Source organism: Brassica oleracea, chromosome C7 (assembly GCF_000695525.1).
Source record: "Brassica oleracea var. oleracea cultivar TO1000 chromosome C7, BOL, whole genome shotgun sequence".
In the NCBI taxonomy this organism is placed as follows: Eukaryota; Viridiplantae; Streptophyta; class Magnoliopsida; order Brassicales; family Brassicaceae; genus Brassica; species Brassica oleracea.
In genome coordinates this window covers 2,050,515-2,064,870 of record NC_027754.1, presented here as the reverse complement: position 1 = coordinate 2,064,870, position 14,356 = coordinate 2,050,515, and the positions used below count along the sequence as shown (strand labels likewise).

At 35.2% G+C, this 14,356-nt stretch overlaps 5 protein-coding genes across 9 annotated transcripts in view; 2 read left to right on the top strand and 3 right to left on the bottom strand.

Moving 5' to 3' along the window:
* Positions 1–1,282, bottom strand: part of LOC106306427 — a 5,298-nt gene extending 4,016 nt beyond the window's left edge. Inside the window, exons 1-5 of the mRNA XM_013743045.1 lie at positions 1,037–1,282; positions 535–586; positions 362–438; positions 157–290; positions 31–70 (exon numbers count right to left, since the gene is read on the bottom strand). Of these exons, the coding sequence (XP_013598499.1) occupies positions 31–70; positions 157–290; positions 362–438; positions 535–586; positions 1,037–1,089 (356 nt within the window). The 5' untranslated portion in view covers positions 1,090–1,282. The remainder of the gene's footprint in view (positions 1–30; positions 71–156; positions 291–361; positions 439–534; positions 587–1,036) is intronic.
* Positions 1,283–3,510: 2,228 nt separating this feature from the next.
* On the bottom strand, positions 3,511–4,285 carry LOC106303615 (18.5 kDa class IV heat shock protein). Its single transcript, XM_013739903.1, has one exon. The coding sequence runs from the start codon at positions 4,220–4,222 to the stop codon at positions 3,755–3,757; it is 468 nt and encodes a 155-aa protein (XP_013595357.1). The 5' UTR covers positions 4,223–4,285; the 3' UTR covers positions 3,511–3,754.
* Positions 4,286–4,673: 388 nt separating this feature from the next.
* LOC106305654 lies at positions 4,674–4,926 on the bottom strand. The gene has a single exon (XM_013742003.1). The coding sequence runs from the start codon at positions 4,902–4,904 to the stop codon at positions 4,674–4,676; it is 231 nt and encodes a 76-aa protein (XP_013597457.1). The 5' UTR covers positions 4,905–4,926.
* Positions 4,927–6,049: 1,123 nt separating this feature from the next.
* Positions 6,050–8,099, top strand: LOC106304718 (plant intracellular Ras-group-related LRR protein 6). Its single transcript, XM_013741113.1, has 3 exons — positions 6,050–6,450; positions 6,990–7,159; positions 7,254–8,099. Exons 1-3 carry the CDS (start codon positions 6,151–6,153, stop codon positions 7,936–7,938), a joined length of 1,155 nt encoding a protein of 384 aa, XP_013596567.1. The 5' UTR covers positions 6,050–6,150; the 3' UTR covers positions 7,939–8,099.
* Positions 8,100–9,726: 1,627 nt separating this feature from the next.
* LOC106302108 (sugar transporter ERD6-like 7) lies at positions 9,727–13,196 on the top strand. 5 transcript variants are annotated; one of them, XM_013738628.1, is made up of 19 exons: positions 9,727–9,954; positions 10,113–10,178; positions 10,303–10,499; positions 10,586–10,648; positions 10,724–10,813; positions 10,913–10,972; positions 11,061–11,126; positions 11,205–11,270; positions 11,339–11,414; positions 11,491–11,555; positions 11,635–11,727; positions 11,817–11,897; positions 11,981–12,065; positions 12,150–12,193; positions 12,277–12,339; positions 12,410–12,523; positions 12,597–12,656; positions 12,736–12,850; positions 12,946–13,196. In XM_013738628.1, exons 3-19 carry the CDS (start codon positions 10,365–10,367, stop codon positions 13,059–13,061), a joined length of 1,392 nt encoding a protein of 463 aa, XP_013594082.1. In that variant the 5' UTR covers positions 9,727–9,954; positions 10,113–10,178; positions 10,303–10,364; the 3' UTR covers positions 13,062–13,196. The 5 variants fall into 5 exon arrangements, with proteins under 5 accessions (XP_013594082.1, XP_013594081.1, XP_013594083.1 ...); XM_013738627.1 differs by having other exon boundaries at positions 10,286–10,499; XM_013738629.1 differs by lacking the exon at positions 9,727–9,954 and having other exon boundaries at positions 9,992–10,178.
* The last annotated feature ends 1,160 nt before the right edge of the window (positions 13,197–14,356 follow it).

The following is a 14,356-nucleotide window of genomic DNA, read 5'->3' as shown; positions in this document are numbered from 1 at the left end:
AGCTCTTCATGTTGGAAGTCAAATGTATATGTTATCAAATAGTTTACATATTCGTTACTGAACAAATAGTCTGCAAGGAGTTTCAAAAGAAGACCATCAACAGACTCTAATCATAAAGATTCTCAAAGACAGATATATAGCATCTGAAGAACTCACAGATGGCTTGTTCACTTTTGAGGTTCTGGATCATAATACTCATGGTTTGCAACAACTGAACAGAAACTGCTACTGTTTTGCTAACCCTCAAGATACGTACAAACTCTCCCATGACTTGCTTCTCCATAAAAAACCTGCAACGGATTTGCGAAATATGAGCATATGCCACATTAGGAAATTAAGGGGGTTGACTGATAAGACTGACTCAAAGAATGAGGGATCATGCTGATCGCCATAGGTTAGTATCTCCGCGATTGATCTCAGTGCCTCGACAACAAAGTCCTTCAAAAATGGTAAACAGAGATCAAATCGTAACAAAAGCAAAACCGTAACACCAAGCCAAAGTTGCTTAAAATGAAAGGATCTTATGCCACTGACCTTATTGGTATCGTTCACTATCTGAATTTTCCTCAACTGGTCCGTCAGATGCCTACACAACAACAACAAAAGTTTCAATTCTTCTGCTTACTGTCGACACAAGATCTCAATGAAATTCAGAAAACAAGTCATTGAAGGTAGCTAGACCCTTGGATCAATAAACAAAATTTAAAAACTTCTGCTTCGTCCTCTGGTGGAATAAACGAACTAATACTGTTCCTCACAATTTCGATAAGGTTGACCCCTGAATGAAACTGGGGAAGGTGAACTTAAATAGTCTTTGATGGCATCAAAGATTCACCTTCCCTAACAAAATAACTGCAAACAGCCAATTCTAATTACAACCTCTCAACCAAACACAATTTTTATACACATGATCGCTGAAGACTCGCGCACACCATTGGTGATCTTAGTCAGGATTGGAACAAGACAACACAGAGAGAGATACATCAGAAAATGAAACTTGTTGCGGGATCGACCCTGATCAGTCGAAAAGGTAAACCTGAGTTCGACCAAGGAGAATCGATCTCTGGGTCTTAAGAAGGAGAACCACATGATTGCTCGGATCAATCCTTTGAATCCACTCTTCTCTTGATCATTCTTCACTCCCCGACAAAACCACAGATGAAATCCGATTCCAGCTCCGGTTCGGATTCGAATTGTTGTGGAACGCTTTAGATGTCTCCGGTAAACAAAATACAAGTGTTCACGGTCTTGCGAATAGAACCACCGACGTGGGTGGGTCGGCTTCAATAGTCCCAAGTAATTCTTATAAATCTCATTTTCTAATAGTATATTGTTTTGAAATAATTTTATGCTTAATATTTGAATACAATTATTCATACATTATAATTTTTTAAAAATTATTTAGTTATGTATAAATTAAAATTACGATTATTTTCAAAAAAAATATTATATAATATTAAAATTAACTTTGTTTATTTAAAATATTTACTTATATCTTAGATTATTAGATTCATTATATGTATTTATTACCCTAATTCAACGTAACTTATAATCAAATATTTAAAATGTTATTTAACCAGTATAAAGATTTGCAAACTATACTAACCAGATGATTTTCCGGTGCTCATATGCGCGGATACAATCATTTACAAAATAATAATTATTTAAATCTTGATATATAATTATTTTTTATTATAATTAAATCAAGTCAAATCAAATCAATTTTATTTATCGTCTAAATGTGCATGTATTTTCACGATAATTATCAAATTATATGTTGATGTTTTTAAATAAACATTAGAAACTAAAGCGATACGTAGGAAGTTACATGCATAAGTAGCTGATACATTTTTGGAAGCTCATGAACACATATCAATATTTACAATAATTAAAATATTTTTTTAAATTCTAAATAACTTTATGCATTTGATTTATTGAATGGAAACTGAAATTTATTTTAAATAATTTTAAAAATGAGAATTCGGATTTGCTTTGGTATTTTGATTATGGTTCTATTAAGTTCCACAAACATAAAAACATAAAATTCAAAAGCAAATTTAATATTAAGAAAACAAATAACTTTAATAATGATAAAATATAATATATCTACCTTATGAAACTATTTTGTAACTATTTTATCAAACTATGTTTATGTTTAAAATTTATTTTTAGTGTTTTTTAATATCTCTTAAAAATAAGCAGTAAACAAATTGTGATTGTATTTGAAAATAATATTATATAAGTAAAATATAATTTATCGATATTTTTTTCCGGTAATTGAAAGATATTATAGTCAACTAAATATATTAAAAATAAATAAAACATTTCAATAATATTAATTATAAACTATTTTTAGTCAATTAAACATATATAAGTTTATGTTGCTTAGTTATTTTATGTAATCATCTAAGAAAATAGATAGATATATAAAAATATTTATATTACTTTGAATGTTTTGTATTGTTTGAAATTATGTTTTAAAAGAAATAATATTTTTTTTTCTAATATCAAGATTATCAGTGTAAATTGTTTTTTAATGAAATCACATTATATACAAATTTATATTTTCCATATAAGAAAATATACATATATAGAAAGTATTTTATTACTTCAAAAGTATACTTTATGTTATTTAAAAATATTTTTTAAATGTAATATTACTATTTTGTGAACTTTACTTTTTTATGAAATCATATTATATATACATATATTTTCATTTTTCAATTCGTTTTTTTTAACTTTATAAAAAAAAAATTATTATATGTATATGTTTTTGGAAAATTTTAAAAAGGAAACTAAATAAAAAAAAAATAATAGTATTTTAAATGTAATACTTTTAATTCTTTAAGGGTATCAGTGTAATCAACCATCGTGAGAGTTAACGTGAGAGCGACACATAGGAAATTGACTTCTCAAATAATATTATAGAGATATACTTTATTTTAAAAATATATAATATTATATATTAATTATTATAATTATATAATTTTTTTATAATATATAATTCCTAATAATAGTTTTTTTGTATAATTTATCGATTTTTAACCTTATTCAAATTATCAATTATATCATCATATATTATCATTTATTTATGATCAACTGCATAACAATTACAAGATGTAGCTTTTTGCTTGACACTGAATCAATAGATGATACTACATCTTTGATAGATAGACAATGAACAACATTCTAAAACTTCAGAAAAAAATTTACATTTTATGATTTGTAACAAAATTGTATCTTCTGAAAACCGACCAGTTTAATATTTTGATGTGTACTGACATTTTCTTATGATCAACTGCATACCAATTACAAGATGTAGCTATTTTATGATTTGTAAGAAAATTGTACTGGCTCATCCACTTTTTCATTTGTTTTTGGCCTTTTGCAAAAGAAAAGATAATTCAGGTAAGTTTTCAGCTCATCAAAACAAAATTTCCTTAAATGTTAATTCTAAATTTACCAAACCTTATAGGAAAGAACTTAGATCATATATATCGTTCTCAAATAATGTTCTTTTCCGCTACTTCTTATTTGATGATAAGCTATTTTGGTAGACATTTGTTCCTTCCAAATTTTCTCTATTATACATGCTTTTCTTTTTTTTCCAATTCAGTAAAACGACACAGATTCGTTTATAAGACAAGAAACTTCACACAAGCTCACAAAGGACTTCCGATCACAAACCTAAATACATGATTACTCTGTTTATTTTAATTTTAGTACACAGGTATCAAAAGTCCCCAGACTTAATTTAATCATCATCGCCGGTGATCTCCACGACTCTCACATTGCGATTATCCTCGATCTCCGGCGGCGTCTGGGAAAAAGTACCATCTTTCGCGACGAACACGACGAGGAACGCATCCTCCTCCATCCACGCCGTCACCTGATCCTTCAGGGCGTTGTCGGGAAGCTTGAATCTGCTCATGAACTTGTTGTCTCCCGCGCAGATCTGGAGGTATCCTTCGTCGTCCACGAACACGATCGCTTCATCCTGAGTCGTTCCAGGAAGATACGCTTTGAAAACGTGAGCAGTCGGAGTCTCCGTCCAGTTGAGTTGGGTTTCGACGGTGGATGGTGAAGAGAGTGAGGGGAAGTGGCGAGGGAGGAGGAGAGAAGGTGAGGGGAAGTCGAAGAAGGTGTTCATGAGTTCGAATGGCTCCCAGATTCTATCGCCGGGAGAGATACTCCGGCGATCGTTGATTGGAATGATCGACATTTTCTTCTACTGAGGTGACAGAGAAGCTGAGAGCTATAATAAATCTTTAAGACAAGTTCTAGAGTTTTCTTGAAGAGATAAGAAGAGTAACCGGACATAGAGGTGGGAAGTATAAAGCCCAATGGGCCTTACGCAAAAGCCTCCAAGCTAGAAAACCCAAAATCCGGGGTTTTATTAATCCAAACTGAACCTGACTCAAAACTTCGAAGTATTTGAGTGGAACTTTATGAATATAGTACCAAAATTTGTAATAATCCAATCAGAACCTTGATAAGGTACCCAAGAAAGGTTACTCATAGTTCAACCAATATTAAGACAAGTTTTAACTTCTGTGTATCAATCAAGTGTAGAACGAAGTTGTTTCATCTTTATTTATTTTGCTAGTTGATTGATAGTAAAAGAAGAAAATAACATATCGAAGCAAAAAGTACAAATAACAGAATATATAAAACTACTCAAGCGAGGAATCGATCTTCCGTACGGTTCTTGAGAAAGCAAGAATGTCTTCCGGCTTGCGAGCGCTATCACCTCCGTCTCTGTTACCGTCGCTTCCGCCTTCAACTATGGATTCGCGAACGATCGCTCTGACCGTGTCTTCGGCCTTTCCTGCATGATTCTTGACGGCAGATTCGTCTCTCCTCTTGTTCTGTTCCTTCTCCATCTTCTCTTTCGTTGCCTCCATCTCTCTTTATTCTCCCATAGCTCTCTCAAGATTTTCTTGTTTCTTTTAACACTTTCGATCCATGACGCTTCGTTGACACGTAGCACGGTGAACATGTTTACGTGTCGGTGTTTGGTGTGAAGGTTTCTTTCGACGGATTCGTGGACGATGAGTCAAAATAAAACCCTCAACGGTTTGATTTGTTTACGAAAATTTCATGGTTAAAAATATTTTGAACTTTCATTTCTGATAACATCTTGTTATCGATACCGAATATGTAAATAATTTTGTATCGAAATTATTATTATTTGATTCTTAATTTCGTATATGCCCATGCAATAGTGATTTAAGGACATGTAGGAGAGAATTATCCTCAGCCAACTTCTTAACTTATATCCCCAGAAACCAGTTTCAGACTCCCAAGTTTTTATCCAAGGCAAAATGAAACTGATGTTGCTGTCCGAGTTGTATATTAGGAGCGTTGAGACCAAAACCATTCTGATAAAAGTGGTAAAAATGCTTTGGCAAATGCATTGGAAGTGATTTTCGCGATATCCTTCATCCACCGCCTCATACGACGGTTTGGAGGAGCTCTCCTTATGTTGAACACCATTGTATTGGCTGCCTTCTGAATGAAGACAACGGAGGAGTTGCAAGCTCAGAGATTTTGTTTCACTTATTTGCCATCTATTTGGATGTCGTCACATGTGTTTTGGATGACATAAACTCAGAGATTGGATTTCATTTTTATACTTACTCATCAATCAGCATGACTCACAGTTGACTGGTTGTTAACTGCAGTTAAAAAGCTTATTAGCTCTACGTACTTATATAAATTGATAATGTGTCAAGTAGAATTTTATTGGAATATACAGATTTTTATGCCGTTCAATGTATTTTTTCTGAATAATAATAATGAAGAAATCATTTTGATTTAGTCAAAGGATGCCAACAAAATGATTTGAATAAGAGGATTTAAAAGGTTGCTGATAGAAAGATAGGAATGATTTGCGGAGTATTTGACTTTTTAATCTATACTTACCTAAATAATCTATTTATTTATGGCTTTAAATATTTTGTTTAATTTAAATTGATTATCTTCCTTTTTAAACGCCACCAAAACTTCTCGTCCGTACATAACTCTAGCTAGCCTCTCCGTACAGATACACAAACACCATATAAGCTCTAACCTCTCTTATCATTTGATCATTCCCTTCTTCTCCAACCATATACACAAACATATAGACAAACACACAAATATATAAAGATGATATGCGAGGAGACATATCATCAGCAACCACAGGCACCGATCAAGGAACATATGATGACGATGATGATGATGGATCAACACCAAATTAGGAAATCACCATTATCATCATCGCCATCTTCACCGTCATCATCACCTAGGTCACCATCATCACCTAGATCGCCATCATTCAACATTAACAATGAGGAAGAGAGATTAGAAGTTGTGAACATGAGTGGGATGGCCTTAGAATCTCTCCCAAATCCATCAATCAATCTAGCTCAGATTTGCAAGCTTGATCTCTCCAACAATTATCTCCAGGTTCATATCTAAACACACAATTTGAATTACATATTTATATTCTCTTGCTTGATATAGTACCCTATCATAAACATATACTTCATTTCTCTTGGATGGATCATGCAGATTATAAGAGCACCTTTGTAATTATTCCTTTTTGTTTTGTTATTCATTATTGTCATTAATCATTACTTTCATTTTAGGATGGATAATCCAAATTTCTGGCTTTCTTACTTATAATGTATTTTTGGTGCTGGAATTATGTGAAATATGTTGTGTTTGATTCTTAATACTTTGGGTATTTTTGGATATAATACAGACCATACAAGAATCTTATCATCAGCATCTTTGCAACGATATAATGTATATTTTATATTCTCTTGCTTGATTCAGTACATATTTAGAAGCATGTACATTTATCTTGGATTTATCAATGCATAAATATAAGCACCTTTGCAATATGTATTTTAATGCTGAAAATATGTGAAATATGTTGTTTCTGACTATACATTTTTCATGTTTCTTAATAAATTTTTGGGACATTATTGAATGTAACACAGACCATACCAGAATCACTTACAGCAAGACTACTCAACTTAATAGCATTAGATGTTCATTCTAATCAGCTCAAAGCTCTTCCAAATTCCATTGGCTGTCTCTCCAAGCTCAAGACCCTCAACGTCTCCGGCAACTTTCTTGTTTCCCTTCCCAAATCTATCCAGCATTGCAGGTTTCACCCCATTACTTTCACAAAATTCTCACAACACCCTAACCAAAAATATAAAACATGTACTTACATGATTCACTGTCTGTGGTTTGATCAGGTCTCTGGAAGAACTTAATGCAAACTTCAACAAACTCATTAGATTACCAGACTCCATTGGATATGAACTCACCAATCTAAGGAAGCTCTCTGTCAACTCCAACAAGCTCATCAGCCTCCCAATCTCCATTACTCACCTTACTTCTCTCCGTGCCCTCGATGCTCGTCTCAACTGCCTAATGATTCTCCCAGATGACCTCGAGAATCTCATCAACCTCGAGATCCTCAATGTCAGCCAGAACTTCCAGTACCTTACAGCCCTCCCATCTTCCATTGGCCTCTTAATGAACCTCATCGAGCTTGATGTTAGCTACAACAAGATCACTGTCTTACCTGAGTCCATTGGCTGCATGAGACGGCTGAGGAAGCTGAGTGTTGAGGGAAACCCACTCGTATCCCCTCCTGCTGAGGTGATGGAGCAGAACTTGCAAGTGGTGAGAGAGTATCTGACACAGAAGATAAATGGTACAGCACCAAAAAGTCCCAGCAAGAAGAAGTCATGGGGGTTTGGTAAGCTAGTGAAGTATGGGACGTTCAATGGTGGATCAAGAAGCTGGAATAGGGAAGAGAGAGAAGGGTTCATCATGCCTGAGTACCGTTCCATTGACAGTCTTGCTTCACCGAGGTACTCTGGAATGTTCTCCCCTCGCCGTCTCTTTTCTCCAAGAAGTTATTTCAGCAGATAAAACTCAGACAACAACAGAGAGGTTCCATATTGCTACACACTATAGACACATCTGTAGCATCAAGGCCATCGTTTAAAAATTATAGTATCAGTAAAATGTATAAAGATTATCTCAATATGTTCATCAGTTTCTAGATTTCTTATTTTTTTTTCCTTTACATATGCTTGCACCTGGTCTCTGTTTTTCTATGCACATCAAATTTTGTTCATGAATAAAGTATCTCCTTTCAGAAAATATATCGTCATTTCTTTCATATTCTTTAGACATTAACGAAAGAATCAAGATCATTTACAGATGTTAAACCCTAACAAACAGGGCCTCTCACACTCTTCAGTTGTATCCCATACTATATCATAATTGTATAAAGGAATCAAAATCCTTGTTCCTCGCTTCAGTTTCACTTATATTTTGATGATCAGACTACGTACTTGGCATGCTAAAGTATTAAATAGGCATGGGCGTTCGGGTACCCGTTGGCGTTCGGATAATTTTTCGGATTTCGGTTCTCTTTTATAACACCTCCTAGGTCTCATTTTAGTAAATTTGCAAGTACGGGTTGGGTTCGGATATAACACATTGGGTTCGGATCGGTTTTGTATCACATCATAGAGCCCATAAAGTAATCATATATCATTCAAATTCGAGTTATATCGGATCGGTTCGGATATACCCGAAATAAAATCTAAAATTTAAAATTAAAACATAAGAAATATATATTTATTTATATATAATTAAGTATTTAAGGTAGTTATTTAAATTTTAAATACTTATTGTTATATAACATATCAAAATAAATATGAATTAAATATTTGAAGTATATATTCATGTTTCATATAATTATATTGTATATTATTTTGGACATTCAGATCGGTTTCTTCGGATATTTTTTCGGATTTTTCGGTTTTTTTTCGGTTTTTCGGGTTACCCGTTCGGGTTCGGTTAATAACACTTCGGGTTCGGATATGTTTTGTACCACCTTACAAGACCCATTCAGATATTTTTTACATTTCAGACTGGATACGGTTCGGGTTTTTCGGTTCGGGTTCGGTTCGGAATTCGGGTTACGGATATAATGTCAGGCCTAGTATTAAACAAAAGAAACATAGCCAAAGCTAGCCCTGCGGATAACAGCCAAACCGATTTTTCCAGTTTTCAGTTAACGCTCGGTTAGGCTTAATTCGATAAGATTTGAAAATAAATTTGGTTACCGGTACGGTTAACCAATCTTTTTAATAACAAAAAGTAAAAGAAATTATTCCAAAATTAAACCAGTTTAACCAATACTCAATTAAACCGAGCAAAGTTAACCGAATTTAACCAAAAATACTGAATTTAAACTGAATTATCATTTAAAGTATAATAATCAAATTTCAGTTATTTTTTAGGAAATTAAAAACCAAAATTAACCGATAACCGAACCGAATTAAAATGTAATTTGGTTTATTTCGGAATTATTTTTAAACTTCGGTTAACCGAAAAACCAAGTAACTGACTCGGTAAACCGAAGTTGCAGGCCTAGCCAAACCATTTGTGACAGCTATAGAGTCTTTCACTAGGAATCTAGGATGGAACTCTGAAGCCATTAAAGACTTGGCTGCTATAACGGAAAGATCCATCTCCGTCATTCAGCTGTTACTAATTTTCGCTTGCGTGTTTTACACGAAAGTCACGGAGGTCCATAAGATCAAATTCATATATTAACCAACCAAAAGGTAACACATCAACCGTTTCATTAAATTCACATTTTGGTGGGTTATCTTGAGTTCTTCTAATCTGTTTTTGCTTTAAATTTCCAAAATTATAAAGACAAATCTTTTCTGAAAGAACCAACCATTAAGTAGTACCGACGAGTTCTCTGATTTTAAACAAGAGCAACAGATCCAGAAACTGAGATCAAGTTTTTGACAAGAGGCCAAAAGACATCACGTGTCTGTATCTTTCAACCCCACGTCACGACAGCCATTAGCATGTGTCTGAATACACTTGACGTATTCAATTCTATTTGTACACCTTCTTGTAAGTGAATTTGCCAAAAAGCATATGCATGATCTCAGGAAGATGTTTTGCTTACACAGAATATTCGTTTATATATCAATTTTGTTGCATCACACACAACTTTGTTAACATCGTCATTAGCTATATCAGAAACTAATCTGCACTAATATTTAATGCAGGAAAAAGACAGAAACCAGCTTTCATCTCTTTGGTAATAAACCCAAAAAAGATTTCTTGCCTAAAAGGTCACTGTTACCTGCAAAGTAGTTGTCATCTTTTCATTCTCGTCCTCCTCTTTACCAGTTTCTTTTTTGTATATTTCCTCTGCCTTCTTACTAAAATTTTGCTTCAGGGTTCGTCTCTTTGCAGTTTTGAGGTAGTTGTGGAGACGAAAGAGCCTAGAAGGAAGATACATATATATAATCAAGAAGATGTCAAACGCAAGTGATGACAGCAGAGAACCATTGGTGGAGAAGCATTTGGCTGAATCAAAACAGGAACAGCCGTGGATGGTTTATCTTAGCACATTTGTTGCAGTTTGTGGTTCTTTTGCATTTGGTTCTTGTGTAAGTATCCATGGAAATTCACTAGCTTTGTCAGGATTTAATTCTATTCCTGAGAGTGCCTCTTTGATGAATGGGGTTTGATGCAGGCGGGATACTCCTCACCTGCTCAAGCTGCAATTAGGAATGATCTTTCTCTGACAATCGCTGAGGTGAACATAACTATTTTTGATTTACTATGAATTGCCATTCAAGTTTTGCTTACACACTTACCTCGTATTCTGCAGTTTTCACTATTTGGCTCTTTGCTGACTTTTGGTGCAATGTTTGGAGCTATCACAAGCGGGCCTGTAGCTGATTCAATTGGAAGAAAAGGGGTCAGGAGAAAAACTGAAACATCCCTTCTGAGTTGGCTTTGTGAGATCATATATGACTACTTACTAGTTACTACTAACTTGTGGATTTGTTGTATCTAGGCAATGAGAGTTTCATCTGCGTTTTGTGTCGCCGGGTGGCTAGCAATCTTCTTTGCAAATGTATTACTCAGTATACAAAACCAAAATGCCTATGCTGGTATCATGGCTCTTTGACTAATGCATCTCTCCTTGTGTGTCCTAATCAAAGGGAGTAGTGGCTCTGGATCTAGGAAGACTTGCCACAGGATACGGAATGGGAGCATTCTCCTGTGTGGTTAGCTCATTGAATTTATTAAACATTTAATCCATGTACACATTTAACAATACTCTGTGTATGATATGTTGATGATAGGTACCAATCTTTATAGCAGAGATTGCACCTAAAGCCTTCAGAGGGGCTCTAACCACATTGAATCAGGTAAAGTTCTTGTCTCTTTGATTGTGTGTAGGATAATTCTGATCAAAGTTTGCTATCTTGTGCCACAGATTCTGATTTGCACTGGAGTGTCTGTTTCCTTCATTATAGGCACAATGGTAACATGGAGAGTCTTAGCACTAATAGGTTAGGAGTCTATGTAATAGGACTCAGTTTTGAAGTCTGAATCATTTGTTAATGTGAGCTGGTAACTTGGATTCAGGACTCGTCCCATGTGCTGTCTCCTTTCTAGGCCTCTTTTGTATCCCTGAGTCTCCAAGATGGCTGGTAATACCAGAACCAGCACCATGGTAAGCTTATGTATCCCTTTCTTGGCGATTTAATGGATGGTGCAATGTGTTTATAGGCAAAGATGAGGCGTGATACAGAGTTTGAAGCTGCACTGAGGAAGCTCCGTGGGAAGAAGACTGATGTATCTGAGGAGGCAGCAGAGATTCAGGTTTCTTGAATCTTGCATTTTTTTTGTTTTTTCTGAATCAAGAAAACATCTATTGGTCTGAAAACATATTTCTTATCATTCTTTGACAGGACTATATTGAAACCCTGGAAAGGCTTCCAAAAGCCAAGGCGCTGGATTTGTTTCAGAGGAGATACATACGCTCTGTTCTTGTAACACTATAACCAACGTTTCATTACTTTGTTGTCACGCTGCATATGTGGTAAGTAACCAAGTGCATGATGTGTTGGAGCAGATAGCATTTGGATTGATGGTGTTTCAGCAGTTTGGAGGAATCAATGGGATTTGTTTCTACACAAGCTCTATATTTGAGCAAGCAGGTTCTTTAACTTAAAGTGGTTCTTGAATCCATAATATACAGCTTCACTTGTATTGTATCTTAATCTGCCATCTTTGTGTGACAGGTTTCCCCACAAGACTTGGGATGATAATATATGCTGTTCTTCAGGTTCCATCTTATTTTAACGATACAAGTCCCTTGTTATAGAATGCTTATAATCTTAATCTCTCTCTTGTTTTGTTCACAACCAGGTGGTAATCACTGCGCTTAATGCACCAATAGTTGACAGAGCCGGAAGAAAGCCATTGCTATTGGTAAAAGAAATTGTCTTCAAATGATTAGTCAGGACTAGGATTATAACTAATTCGTAGGAGGTTTTGGCAGGTTTCTGCAACAGGGTTAGTGATAGGATGTTTGATCACAGCGGTCTCATTCTATCTCAAGGCTCATGACCTGGCACACGAAGCAGTGCCAGTCCTAGCTGTCGTTGGTATAATGGTAAGTAACTAGATTGTTAAGTGAAAAACACCAACTCAAATTGATAGTTAAGATCATATGTTGGTGAGTGCAGATGTACATAGCATCGTTTTCAGCAGGAATGGGAGCAATGCCATGGGTTGTTATGTCTGAGGTAAAATACAAATCACATCCTTAGCAAGAAACATGAAAATGATCTTTTTACTTACCAAACATAAATTTTGAACTTGTAGATATTTCCCATAAACATAAAAGGAGTAGCAGGAGGCATGGCGACGCTGGTGAACTGGTTTGGAGCTTGGGCTGTTTCTTACACTTTCAACTTCCTCATGTCCTGGAGCTCTTATGGTAAAACTATGTTATATTATTCACATTTTGTCTGAAAATATTCACTTGACAATCCTTAAAATGGAAAAAAAAACAAACAAACAAATTGCTTGCAGGAACTTTCATCATTTACGCAGTGATCAACGCACTAGCCATCGTTTTTGTCATCGCAGTGGTGCCTGAAACCAAAGGGAAGACATTGGAGGAGATCCAAGCTATAGTCAATCCATAGTTGAACAAATTTTTTTTTTTTTAAATTTCTCCTAGATATTTGATTGTGTTTTACTTTAACTCGGGACATTAAGTACCAATCTTGAATGCTTTTAAAGATTCTTTACCGAACTTTATCCATATTTCTTTCGTTTCTTATGTCTTCGTAATGCACACAGTAACTAACACCCATAACCCATTAAGTTTTCTATTTTACAAGAAAAATTTATTAATTTCGTAAAACGAAGTTTTTAGGTCTGAATATTTCTGTGTTTTATTAATAAATAAGAGATCCCTTTATATAAGGGTTACATGAGAGATAAATGGAAATACATAAATGGAAAGATTACAAATCATAAACATAGATGAAATAGGAAAACTAGAAGAATGAAAAGTCTCTAGCCGACTTTCCCTCTCTCTCCATGCCGCGGCCGCCGCCTCTCTCTCTAGGGTTTGGACCGTCTCTCTCTAGGGTTTGGGTCGGTTATGGATCGGGCCGGTTATGGATCGGGCCGGTTATGGACATCCACCAATTGATTTATAACACTCCTTCTTGGATGTCATAACCATTCAGGGATTGTAATACTCATAATGTTGCCTCATTAAAACCTTATCAGGAAAACCCAGTGGGACAAAACCATGATGAAGGAAGAAGAGTACAACACGTACTACTCCCCCTGATGTGAACCTCAGTGGAAGTTCTTCAGCCTACGCATCTGATGCGTGAGCTTCCTGAACGTGCAGGTAGGAAGTAAACAAATCGGCCAAGTTTATTATTGAACCGTAACTGGATTACTTTGACCTCTCCGGTCTTTTCTCATGTCTTATGACATCGTGTGTGCATGGTCAATAAGTGAATCTTTGCTGTCGACTACTCTTAATTTGGTCGGTCAGACTTACAGACAATATACATGCTGAGCATGGTGCCATGAACTTGTAATCTCAAGTCATAAGTCTATGTCCTGGTGCATCTTTTCTACACGGATGTATATCAACCACACTCTAATCTGATCGATTCATGTTGAGTCATAGATCTCGCCTATACATGTTTATAACTTGTCTCATGAGTGTCTAAGATCAAGATGTGATCAATGATTATTGTTGTAATGAGTTTTACGATCTCATTGAACTATGGCTCTGCAGCCAAATACACTCATGGACCTCATACATGACCATCAACTCTTCTTGCCTTTGGCAATGCTACATTCATTAGTCTTTGCAGTCCTATCTTAATATATGATGGCGTCCCATGACCTTTCTTGCCGTGGACCATATCACGCATATTAGGTCATGGACCTCGGCCACATGTGTTTATGG

Excerpts from the sequence above, each read along its gene's own strand:
- LOC106304718 (XM_013741113.1), top strand. The coding sequence starts at position 6,151 with ATGATATGCGAGGAGACATATCATCAGCAACCACAGGCACCGATCAAG. Across the intron at positions 6,451-6,989 it reads TCTCCAACAATTATCTCCAG|ACCATACCAGAATCACTTAC; the intron begins GTTCATATCTAA and ends AATGTAACACAG. Across the intron at positions 7,160-7,253 it reads AAATCTATCCAGCATTGCAG|GTCTCTGGAAGAACTTAATG; the intron begins GTTTCACCCCAT and ends TGGTTTGATCAG.
- LOC106303615 (XM_013739903.1), bottom strand. The coding sequence starts at position 4,222 with ATGTCGATCATTCCAATCAACGATCGCCGGAGTATCTCTCCCGGCGAT.
- LOC106305654 (XM_013742003.1), bottom strand. The coding sequence starts at position 4,904 with ATGGAGGCAACGAAAGAGAAGATGGAGAAGGAACAGAACAAGAGGAGA.
- LOC106302108 (XM_013738628.1), top strand. The coding sequence starts at position 10,365 with ATGTCAAACGCAAGTGATGACAGCAGAGAACCATTGGTGGAGAAGCAT. Across the intron at positions 11,556-11,634 it reads CTGAGTCTCCAAGATGGCTG|GCAAAGATGAGGCGTGATAC; the intron begins GTAATACCAGAA and ends ATGTGTTTATAG. Across the intron at positions 11,898-11,980 it reads GATACATACGCTCTGTTCTT|ATAGCATTTGGATTGATGGT; the intron begins GTAACACTATAA and ends GTGTTGGAGCAG.